This window comes from Sapajus apella, unplaced genomic scaffold (assembly GCF_009761245.1).
Source record: "Sapajus apella isolate SASKATOON/1434 unplaced genomic scaffold, GSC_monkey_1.0 scaffold69, whole genome shotgun sequence".
In the NCBI taxonomy this organism is placed as follows: Eukaryota; Metazoa; Chordata; class Mammalia; order Primates; family Cebidae; genus Sapajus; species Sapajus apella.
Genome location: NW_022437009.1, coordinates 538,755 through 551,070, shown reverse-complemented (window position 1 = coordinate 551,070; position 12,316 = coordinate 538,755). Strand labels below are relative to the sequence as shown.

General features: G+C 44.7%; 1 protein-coding gene across 12 annotated transcripts in view; it reads right to left on the bottom strand.

The window, feature by feature from the left end:
* PDE4DIP (phosphodiesterase 4D interacting protein) overlaps positions 1–12,316 on the bottom strand; it is a 232,141-nt gene that overhangs the window by 20,381 nt on the left and 199,444 nt on the right. For 10 of the 12 annotated variants that reach the window (XR_004260208.1, XM_032249574.1, XM_032249576.1 and 7 more), the window contains 8 exons: positions 10,541–10,976; positions 9,511–9,703; positions 8,815–8,934; positions 7,117–7,645; positions 5,407–5,642; positions 4,335–4,386; positions 3,016–3,239; positions 2,189–2,341 (listed from right to left, as the gene is read on the bottom strand). Coding sequence is in view for 11 of the 12 variants with exons in the window: in XM_032249574.1 (XP_032105465.1) it covers positions 2,189–2,341; positions 3,016–3,239; positions 4,335–4,386; positions 5,407–5,642; positions 7,117–7,645; positions 8,815–8,934; positions 9,511–9,703; positions 10,541–10,976 (1,943 nt within the window). In the remaining variant the exon portion in view is untranslated. The remainder of the gene's footprint in view (positions 1–2,188; positions 2,342–3,015; positions 3,240–4,334; positions 4,387–5,406; positions 5,643–7,116; positions 7,646–8,814; positions 8,935–9,510; positions 9,704–10,540; positions 10,977–12,316) is intronic. The other 2 variants (XM_032249575.1, XM_032249572.1) reach the window with 1 other exon arrangement.

Genomic DNA, 12,316 nt, shown 5'->3' with positions numbered 1-12,316 from the left:
GGTACAGGATGAGACAGCCAAGGGTGACCAGAGAGGCTGGCCTGGCTGACCTTCCCACTGCTACCCTGCCAGGGTTATGCTACACACATCCTCTATGTTTATCTTGAAAGCAATTGGCTAAAATAGGTAAGGTGGCATTATTGAGCCCCACCACAGCAACCCTGGGCATAGACAAGTCAAAGAGCCTGAATGCTCCCACAGGCCACTGGGGCTCTGCTCCCAGCATGTGTCAGTCCTTGGCCCTGGGACAAGACTCTTTCTCTACCTAGAACTCCTCTCTGACAGCTTCAGATCCCATCCTGAGTAGGAGAAAAGTGGACGAAGGCCGTGGGGAAATTTTCATTACTAGTGCATGCAGTTCAGGACTCCCATGGAAACAAACTTGAGAATTCCAAATCAACGTGTTCATTCACCAAATTAAAAACAGATGCCTTGGTAAGATGGCTTAGATGAAATGGCTGGCAAACCCTTCTGGACATTTAAATCACATAGGAAAAACTTTTAATACATGCAGATTCTTTAGGCCTTCTTGACTCTCTCTAGGCCTTAATGTAGATTTAGAGAATTATAAATTCTTGGAACAGGAAATTTGTATTAAAACAAGTCTTCCCTGGTGATCTTTAGGCAGCCCATCTACAGATAGGTTTTTAGAAACCCTGGCAAGTTTCAATGTTTAAAATTGTTTCCTCTTCCGCAGAAGATCAAACACCGCATGTTCTCACTCATAGGTGGGTGTTGAGAAATGAGAACGCATGGACACAGGGAGGAGAGCACTACACACTGGGGTCTGTTGTGGGGAAATAGGGGAGGGACGGTGGGGGGTGGGGAGTTGGGGAGAGATAGCATGGGGAGAAATGTCAGATATAGGTGATGGGGAAGAAGGCAGCAAATCACGCTGCCACGTGTGTACCTATGCAACAATCTTCCATGTTCTCCACATGTACCCCAAAACCTAAAATGCAATAAAATAAACTTTTAAAAAATTTTGGATCTAAGAATAAAAAAAGAAAATTGTTTCCTCTTCCTTAAAAGCAATTAAAGGGCAGGTAGCCAATGGGGAGTAGAAACAGGAGCTGACCTGTAGGGAATGTCTAATGTAGAAGACAATGATTACATCCTAAAACACATCCCTTGTCCCACGGTGCTGACACCATTTCAGATCAATACTGCAAATACACCCAAATTGCCAAGTAACACAGCCAAGGCATCCTTTGAGGAGGCATTCTCATTTTTAAATCCTCTGTTCTTCATCTTCTGCTCTGTTTGAATGCAAAACATTTAAGCAGATATCCACAATTCTGGGAGCACAGCTTTTCCTCATGATTCTGGTCTAGCTGCTTCCCACTCTGGCCTAAAAATTTTGAAAGCAGGCTCCAGAAGCATTGGAACACTTCCTCTTCCTTAAGATTTTGGTTGAATTGCCTTCAGGGAAATGAGGGCTGCGGAAGAAAGCACTGTGCCTTCTGGGAGCACCTCTACCCAAGTCAAACCTCACAATAAACCACACTGAAGGCAGCCAGCCAACTCTGGTGGGAGGTAGAAGGTGAAGACAAGGTTTGCCTTTTCCTTGCCATCTCTGGTACAGGGCTGTGAATGAGCAGTGTACCCTCTGGCAACTAAGCTGGGATTGTAAATGCAATGCACCCCTTTAATTGCCCCCAAGATATGCTCTATGTACATATCAAGGACTGCCAATCCATTCATACATCCATTAATGGTAACGTACTATGAACAGAACCTTGTCTGAGGATGTTTCAGCATCCTTGGATATAAAATAAGTAGCACTACCTCTTGCAGAGGCTCACCATGCAGATTTAATGGGTAACACACACAGTGGATGAGTAGATGTGAATTTCTTATCATCCTATGGCTGTTGTAATCCTGGGAGAAACATTTTGCCTCTCTGCTCCCCAGGGTAAAATGAGAATAAACCAATAAAAATGTTTATTTTAAATGATTAGCCAACTACTAGTTAAAACTAGTATGCTGATCAAAACCTGATGTAGCTTACTTATTTTCTAAAATATTTTCTTAAATCAGACACAATTGGCGAATGAGGATGGTCTCTTGATTCTAGGATTTGATGCATGTAGGCCCCTACCAGTCCAAACTTTTGTCCTTGAAGAAAAGTTAAACAGGCAGCAGAGAAAGAGAAGATGAAGCTTCTGCCCCATTGACTGTTGCATACCTGAATGGGCCTGGTTGGCCTCCTTGGGGGGATTCTGGGGAGCTGGCAAGCTGATGGGGTGGCTGCTGGATTCGGCCTTAACCCCCTGAGATGCACTGGTTGATGATGGTTTAGAAGACAACACAGCAGAATGACTCGAATGATGGATGGAATCTATAAAACCCATGAATGAAGGAAAATGTTTGATGTTCTACAGAGAACTGGAATCCTGGCCTTCTATCTAACCAGGGGTACCAGGGCTAGAGTCTTGCTTTCAGGGAAAGAACCAAGCACAAGCACTGTTAACACTATTCATTTTCTTGCTTGCAGACAGCTCCTTTAGTGAGGCAAACCACCTGAGGGGTGATAGTAGTGCTCTGAGCTCTGAAACCATGAAAATGGCAACTCCACAAATAACAGGCAAGACTAGCAGCATCTGTGGACATCCACGTTGACTTAGGGAACACTGCTCAGGAATAAATAACAAGATCATTGTAAGAGGGATGAGATAATTGGAATAAATAGCAAGATCACTGTAGGAGAGATGAAGGAGGTTTTCTGACAGATTCACCGAGGAAGAAAAATCTGCCATGCCCTTCTCACTCTCCCCACACAATGGCTCATCTTGTGCCCAACAGCATGTACAGGCCCATGGAGGCCAGGGTGACAAAGGTAACTTGTACAGTCAGGAGAAAGCAAAGATCCTGAGCCACTGGTGCCTGTGCTTGGTACTTGGCCCCATAGCCATGTTGAGCCTGATACATACCATGGTGGAGCTACAAGGCCTGTTTCCTGAGGTCTGCACTCAGCCTAGACAAAGACAGTACCACCCAGCAAGTGGAGGCTACCTGAGTGACTGGGAGAAGCTTTCTTCTCTTCATAGGGTGTGTACTCGCTGGCTACGTCCATGTCAGAGCAAGCTTCCAGTTCATCAGACAGAAAAGAGGTGCTGCTGGGAGAGCGGTGGGAGTCGGACAAGGCATGGCTGCTGGAGGGTGTGAGCGACCGAGCATCCAGCTTGGCCTGAAGGACTTCAATCACTTTCTCCTTTTCCTGCAGCTCTTTCCTGAGCCTGGTGGGGAGAAGGGGGGCAACACGTAAAACCAAGGTCACCAGAACCAACCTGTCCTGACTATGGCTCATGGGAAAAGCCAAGTGGGCCAAGGGGACCATGCCTCCAGAGAATAATGGAAATAACCCACCTCTGCTTAGGCATGAAGCATAGGCGGGGTGAAGATGGAGAGGCAGGAGCTACCCAGTGTTCTGGCCACATCACATGCTGGGGACAAGCAAAGACATAGCCTAGTCTAGTCAGAGTCTAGTCCTCCTTTTAAGGCACTGCTGCTTAAAGTATGATCCCTGGAACAGCTGCAGCCTGAGAACTGTTTGTCACCATCGCCAACAAGACAAGCATAAAAATTGAAAGCAAGCATTGAGAAACACAGAGCAAACCATTGTCCCAACATCCAAGAGCGTGATAAGTGAAGTAATGTGGCTCACTGAATTCAGACCACATACGCTTCTATGACAGATTAGAAATAAAAACAAAAAACGGAACACCACATCCTTCACTACAGATATTTTCAGAAGCATCTGTGTGGTCTGAAACACACGCGTGACACAAAGAAACCAAACTAGTGGCTACAACTGACTGTGAGTCCAAATTTCATTGATGATTATATGAAGCAACTTACTGACATACGGTTCCCGAGGCGCTGCAGCCTCCCAGTGGTCTACAACATCTCGGCCTCTCTCACCAGGTACTGTTATTTGACTCCTTTCTTCCCCGGGCCAATTGGGTGACTATTAAACTAGCTGTCAACCCAACTTGGGGTAGGCCAACTTTGGAAAAAGCTCTTTCTACTTATTAAACACACCACAGGAAACCAGGATCCTTAGGGGAGCTGAAGAGTCTTGAACTCTAGTTAGTTCACTTTTAGTTCAGACTGTTTCTAGGTTACTAAACATGGAGAATTAATGTGCCAATGCAATTAAACCAAAAGAGAAGAAAGAATTTAGTTAAAAACAACAGTGAAGTGTTCAATGAAGGCATGAGTTCATTACACTCAGCCCTTTCCTTTATTCCCCTTGATTTGTGGAGCTGCTGCCAGCCTTGACCTCTTGGGCCTCAGTCCCAATCTCTTTCCCAGATTCTCTTCTGAATTACCTGAGGGCCAATGGCTCCAGTCCAGCTTGATCTTTCTCACTTTTATGATCCTCTGCAAACCAAATTTAGAAAGAAACAATAAGAAATTAGGCCAGTCCCATTTCATGCATTACAAATACAGGGGCCTATCTGGAGACAGAGCAGCAATCGTTTCACGTGTGCACCCAGAATAGTTATTCTGGGAGGCCTCAGGTTGTGTCTTTAGAGAAGCACCCAACTGTCCCTGACCCGATGGTCACCTTCATGACTTCCTCTGCCCGAAATCAGGGTAAAACATTTACAATGTCTTTTGTTCCATGCATCATGAGGCCCTTGCCTGGCTGCCCTGTGGTCACTCGAGCCTCCATGTCCTGCTGCAGACTAGCTCCCAGATGCACATGTCCACCACAGCTTTCACGCAGAATCTGCACTGGTCTCTGAGGAGATGATAAGCCCTGCCCCACCTCTGCACCTGCCACCAGAAGATAGGCTGGGTGGCTCTCAAGTCTGATCCTACTATGCTCCCTTCCGTATTCTCTGGAAATTCTCTCTGAGTAAAGGACCCCAAGAATAAACAATGAAGCCCTTGAACTACTGCAGCCAGAGCCTAAACCGTGTCCAAAAGAGGATGGTGCTTTATCCATGAGCAGAGTACATGCATGTACATTACCAATTACCATGCCACAAATGAAGACACCACCAGGATAAGGCATTTGCCCAAAGCAAGTTGGTGGCAGAATCCAGGTTAGAGCTTGGGTCTTGCAATTCTTAGTTCAGGGCTCTTCCTTCTATAACAAGGCCCTTCCATCTCTTGTCCCCTACTCCCTCTTAGCACCAGATAGATGCTGCCCCCTGCCCCAGAGGTCACATTCCATGAGTGGTGAAGTTTGTACAGTTGTAACTATGGCACCTCCAGCCCTGTGTGTTCCTCTCCATGTTTCCCACTGAGCAGTCTTGCTTCTGTATTAGCCCCAGGAAATGAAATACAAACAGGATCCTGGGTTAAAAAGTTGCAGTAGAGGTGCGGTGGCCACCAGGTGTCTGGAACTGTGAGGGTGACTGAGAGGATTCCAAAGTCCTGTGGCCAACTTACTGGTGCTGAGTCTGCTGGTGAGCCTCTCTGTCAGTTGGCTTCCCTGGGCGAGTTGCTCCCGGAAGCTCTGTCCCAAGTAGTAGTCAATGTCATTGCTCCTTAGGAGATCCTCAAAAGATTTTACTGTATCTTTTGCATGCTGGGTGAGAAGATAACAAATACCTCTCCCTTCTCGTATTTTTTGCCGTAGGTAAGACAGTTCCCGGGCCTGATCCTGAATCAGGGAGTCATATTTCCTAATGCAGGACAGAAGAGGAAAGAGTAAGTGTGGAAGGAGTGTGTGGTAGCTTATGGGGGTTCTGTGGAGAATTCCATGAGAACATCTCTGAGGAGCTCTCCCAAGCTGAATTCTGGCATATAAGCCATAGGAGGTATTTAAGAGTAAATTCTACCCCAATAAAGTATTGCATCAAAAAATTTAGTATGCCACTGTCCTTCAACTGTTATATATATGTTAATTATATGACCCTAGATAAATCATCAGGTCTGTGAGAATACAGATGGTTCTGTATTTTGTATCCCCCACAGCACCAGTATCACGTAGATTCACAGCAGTTACTCAGTAAATAACTAGAATCACTTCATCCTAAGTCTAGATAGGACCTTTCATATCTTCTGTTTTAAATACCACCTGATGCCTGAATTTCTTCTATGTTATAATACTATGGCTGACTGTATTTTGCAATGATATGGCCATCATATAAACTCTCATACCATCAACTGATGGGACCCGAAACAAGAAACCCTAAGTCAGAGCCACCCAGGTGAGCCCAGTCAACCCACAAAACTATGAAGCATAATAAAGGATTATTTGAAGTCACTAAGTTTTAGAGTGGTATCACTTAGCAACAGATAACCAGAATTCATACCAAGATGAATGTCTGTTTTCAACATAAAGTATCAATAACACTTATAACTATGAAAAATACCATTGAGAGCTTAATATATGCTAGGCACTATTCTAAGCACTTGTATTAATTCTTTTTTTTTTTTTTTTTTTTTTGAGACAGAGTCTCACTCTGTTGCCCAGGCTGGATATCAGTGGTGCTATCTCAGCTCACTGCAACCTCCACCTCCCAGGTTCAAGCGATTCTCCTGCCTCAGCCTCCCAAGTAGCTGGGATTATAGGCGTGCACCACCATGTCCAGCTAATTTTTGTAATTTTAGTAGAGACAGGGTTTCACCATATTGGGTAGGCTGGTCTCGAACTCCTGACCTCAGGCGTTCCACCCACTTTGGCCTCCCAAAGTGCTGGGATTACAGGCATGAGCCACCATGCCTGGCCAGCACTTGTATTCATTCATTTAAACCTAATAACCACCTTTGAGATGGGTTCTGTTATCATCCTCATTCCACAGGTAAGGACAAAGGCTTGGGGAAAGGTTAAGAAGGTTGCATAGGCAGTAAGCATCAGAGCTAGGCAGTCTGATTCCAGTCTTACTACTATACTATAGCATATATACTGTTAGTTTACTAATATACCCCTGAGAGGAAATCCCTGAGACCCGGTATCTCCCAGACACTGGGTCATTATCCCATGCCCTCCTGGTTGCTTACCTGGCTTTTCCTCAGACCTATCTCTACCATTTAAATCAGTGTCCCTGTGACTACCCAGACATGTTCTTTCTTTCAACTGCCTGAGCCACCCTACACCAAGCACAAACTCACACATTTTCAATCAAGGAAGGGCCCAACCAGTGCACTCCTTACCCAGGCCACGAGGCTGATCTCAGCTCCTCAGCCAGCCTCCCTTCTAGTCCATTTTTTGGGAGCTGGGCTTCCAGCTGGGATACTCTCTGGATGAGACTCTCCAGATCCTTTGTGGCCTGAAGCCCTGGAGAGTAGAAAGCCCCAGTGCCATCAGACAGCCACCCCTCATCCTCATCAGTGACACTATGAGGTGAAGACCCCTCCAGGGTGCCAACAGCCTTCAGCTTCCGGGGTCTTTCCAGACTAGATGAATAATCACTTGTAACTGAGAGAGACCGGACCCGGCTCTTGAGGTTTTGAATGATCTTGTTGGCATTCTGCAGCTGGGCCTTCAGGTCTTTGATGTCCTTTCGTAGGACACAGATGTCTTCTGACTTTCCATACACCCGGAACTCTTCCTGCTTCCCTAGCTGGTTCTCCAAGGGCTTCTTCTCAGAGGAACTAGCCCGTGTTGAGCCCCGGCGCCCCTGCTCAGAGCACAGCCCCTCCATTGGGGCCATTTCCTTGAGGCTGTTGTGTTCTTCACACTCTGAAAAAACACAAAGATGTCTTCCTAAATAAAAGTTGGACGTGCTGTTGTGGCCACTGCCTTTGAAGGGAGGCAGGTTTGGTCATGAGGACAATAATTACCAGAGAAAAGGTTGAAGCAGTACTTTATTCAACCCTGACACTGTACTAGGCATTCAAATACAATATTTCTAATTCTCCCAACAGCCCTACAAGTTAGGTATCATCACTTTCTATTTTACCAACTGGGGAAACCAAAACTTAAAGAGAGGTAAACCAGCTTGTTCTAGATCACTCAGACTAGCAAGGGCAGAACCAGGATTCAAATCCTTTAATGTCCTGTGTTCACTCCACACACTGATGTTTCTTAAGACATTAACATGGCCTTATCTATTTAGGATGGCCACAAGAATACAGGATGAGCTATTCCTGCGTGCTGAAAGTTTAGTGCTCTCTAAATTTCACTATAATTGAAAAGTTTGTTGGGTTACAACTGTGTGAAAAACAAGCATATGAAAATAAGACTTTGAATAAATATATCAGCATCTTAACACTGGTGCACTAGAGAAGTGGTAGTCAGAATGAGAACTAATCCATGGCATTTTACCAGATGCCAGGGACTGTTCTGAAGTGTTTTATAAGAATTTACTCATTAAATTGACATAAGTACCTGATGGGGTAGGTAGTTCCTTTATTACTATTTTAACATATGAAGAAACTGGGGCATAAGAAAGTTTACAAATTGAGATTTGAATCAACCAGTCTGGCCCCAAGGTATTTTCTCTTAACTGCCACACTACACTGCCTCAAGAATGGGAGAGATTGTCTTTTTCTTCTCTTCTGGTTTCCAGTGTGGTAGGTGGCCCTATAGCTGTGGTCCTTTTATAATGCAAAACAACATTATTTTTAACTTATGGTACACACGTTTGCAAAACCTCATCTGGTCTCTAAGTAGGCCTTAGTATTTCTATAATAGTCAATTGGATAGAACTTTATATTCTTATTATTACTAGTAGTATGCCAAAAACTAATTGTAGAAATCCAAATTTACACTTCGCCTCATTTTGGGTAAGAGTTCTCCTGTTAACCTCCTCTTCCCACTGCTTGTCAGGTGAGGAACTGGCCAACAGCACCCAAATGTGACAGCTGACTCCAGGGAGGGAAGATCAACTCCATACCCTGTGCTCTTACCGGGACTGGTGGTTTCCTCCCGTTCAGCCTCATTCTCGCTTCGGCCACAAGTCTCATAGCCCAGGTCCTGGAGGTCCACCTGGACCTGCTTGCTGTCCTGCTTCACTGAGGATTCACCTGCTTGGGAAGAGACAGCAGGTGTTGCAGAATGTCAGGATTTCCCACATCTACCCTCAGCCTCGATGGCACATACCCTAACCTTCTGGGGCAGGCAGGCCAGATCTGCAGTGGGAGAGAAGCTTCTTTGAACCAGTGGGAGAAGAGAGCACCAGCTCCAGGAAGTAGAACTTCTTTACACCAGGATGAGCCTGCATTTGCCATTGATAATCTCCCCTTCAGATAAACTAGGCTTAGTTGCGACCAGATATCTGTAGGTTGGGGATTATATACTATCATCTCTAGAAGCCCCATTGAAGCTGCCAAGTGCTTTATCTGCAGGGGTTCAGTACATATTGAATGGAGCTGAACTAATTTAGAGTCCCAAGACACCTAGACCTGTACTGTCCAATAAGTTAGTGACTAGCCTCATATGACCACTTTATAGTAAATTAACTAAAATTAAATAAAGCAAAATGTCCGAGTTGCACTAGCCACACTTCATGTGCTCCATAACCACACGTTATGTAGGTATAGCGCATACAGAACTTATAAGACACACAGGCTAGTTTTCTTTACTAGTAAGTCATAGTTACTTACTAAGTATGACTCTGTATTTCTCCAGCTCATTAGCCTGAGCAAAGACAGTGGCTTCTGACAGCAGCAGCTTCTCCTGGAGATCTTGATAGCGTTGTTTGCATTGTGACAACTGGGAGCGCAGGTGCTGGGTGGACCCTGGTAGGCTAAACGTTGACTGAGGCTGAGGGTCACGAGGTTGGGACTGGTTATCCAACTGTGAAAGGGGCCAATACAGGGATCAGGACAGCCTGAGGTCACCCCCATGCAGTGAAAACCACTGCCCCTTATGAATCCTGTGGACTTTACTCATGTCTGTCACAGCACTTCTCATGCCATTTGGCAGCAACTTGCTTTCCAAATAGAGCTCCTGGAGCACTGGGATAAGTACAATTCATCTCTGTACCTACAGCACATAGCACAGCGCCAATCCAGTATACAGAGGAGCTCTCGGAAAATGTCTTCTCGGTGGTCAAAAAGAGAAGGGGTGGAACCCTCCACTCATCTCCCCTCGCACTTCTCCCATTGATTCTCTCAGAATCCCCCGTATTCTCCATTTTACTGAATCTTCAGCAAAGCTCCTTCCCTAAAGAGGATCCCAATAACCCATCGGAGGCCCAGGAATAGACAGCTGTGATGAGCTGTGACAAAAAAATGGCAGTGATAAGGAAGAGATGTCATTACACACCGCTTGTCTGGGCTGCCTCCTAACCTGATGCATCCCTATGTACAGCAGTTACCACACCCTATTAAAATGATCTGTTTTCATACCATCTTTCTTTACCATATTCAGTATCTCAAGGGCAGCCATTGGTTTTATTGCCTGATGCCAATGTCTAGTGTGTTACCTGAAAAATGAAGTACTCAAGAAATGTGTATATTGCAAAAGCCTTTCTAAAGGATGAATGTGGGCAGAATATTATTAGTATTGTTTGTAGTGCAAAGAGATCCTTCTCTTGGTACCTCCTGATTCACAGAAGAACTTTTTAAGGTAAAAACTGTCATCTTGAGCCATTCTCCAATTGTTTTTCATTCCATCTAAGCCCACACTTACTTGGTGGGCATCCACTGTGAAGGCAGCCCCCAGGTCAAGGCTCTGGGGTCTGGAGCAAGGCTTCACAGTCACAGTCCCCTCCTCTTGGTGTTGGTGTTTCCCTGGAGAACCAACCAGTTCTGTGTTTATTCTGTCGATCGTGCTGGTCAGATGCACAAGAACCTCTGGGGTAAGTTTACTATTCCCTTCCTTGCTACTCAGCACGAGCTGCTCTTTGAGGAGGCTGATGATATTGTGGGCATTCTTCAGTTTTCCCTGGAGCTTTCTGAACTCAGCCTGAAGGCTACTCTCTCTCAGACCCTCTTTGGCTGCCACAGTCTCCACCAACACCTCGCCTTTCTCCTTGTCTTCCTCGATCTCCCATCCATCAGACATTGCTTCTCCCATCTGCTCTTTCAGCTCTGCATTCTCAAGGCAAAGGCTCAGCATGGTGTTCCTGCAGGAAACACACATAATTGAAGGTTGTCTCTGGTCCTGACAATAGTTCCTAACAGTACCTCTAACCCACATCTCAGCCCATGATAGACTCAGACATACCCCAGGGCATAAAGCAACCTGAGACCTACAACAGCTCCCTAATTTTATATACAAGAAAGCCAAGGCTCAGGAAGAGTAGCAGACTTGCCCAAACTTCCACAGCTACTTGGTGGCAGCACCATCACTAGAAATCTTGGACTCAAGACATGCAGCCTAGTTTTCTTTATTTGTGCGACACAGCCTCATATGTTCTAATTTTTAGGAGCCTCTGGAATAAACAAGAGTACTTACTCTGTTAAAAAAAAAAATAAGACCTGTTGTGTAACAAATTAATTGTTATTAATTCTACAGATCTATTATTTATCATCAGTCAGTTTTAAACCATTGGGACTTAAGAACAGAGAAGAAATAAATAACACTAATCAGAACTATTAATACAATCAAAATGTACTTAGTTAATTATTTGCTTTATGTCCCTTCTTGAGAGGAGGGACTGTGGCTGTCCTATTCACTCTGTATCCCCAGTGCCTACACAAGTGCCTGTCACATAAATCATTCATATTTGTTGAAGAAATAAAATTGACCAAAACAATTTTCACCAAGCCATTCCAGATCTACTCTTTCCACAAAAACAAACTCGTACTTGGGTTGAGTGGAAGCAAAGATGGCTTTAACAAGTCTATTCACTTAACTTCTTTGAGCCTCAGTTTACTTTTATATAAAATAAGGATGATAACGCTTACCTAGTGGAGTTAGCAGATGCTTAAATGAAATGGCATATATGGTATGGTTAGATCAAGGTCTGCAGCAGGGAAGTCATTCAATCTCTGCTGTACTAGCTGCAGACCTGAGAAACCAACAGCAGAATCCCACAAGGTGCTTGTTAAAAAAGCTGTAGAGCTAAGGCCTATGAATCCACATTTGATTTAAGTTCCACAGGTGATTCTGAAGCATGCTAAACTGAGAAGCCCTGAGCTAGAGTATGTGCAGGAAATGGGTAATTCACAACCTGAGGGGTCAGCAGTGGGCTATGCACCTAGATTGAATTTCTCAGAATCCAAGAGTCTTGGAAACTAGGGCAGAGATTGTCTGGTGTGTTTCTGGGAGGAAAATACTTCAGGACATAGGACACAGACAGACAATCTATGAGACAGTTTCTCAATACAGAAAACGGGGATAGGTATTTTACCAAAACGGAGATGTGGAATGGGGATAATAGGGGCACACGTGTATGTGGAAAAGAATATTTAATATTATGTTCTAACTTCATATTTTAAAGAAAACTCTGATGTTTTAAAA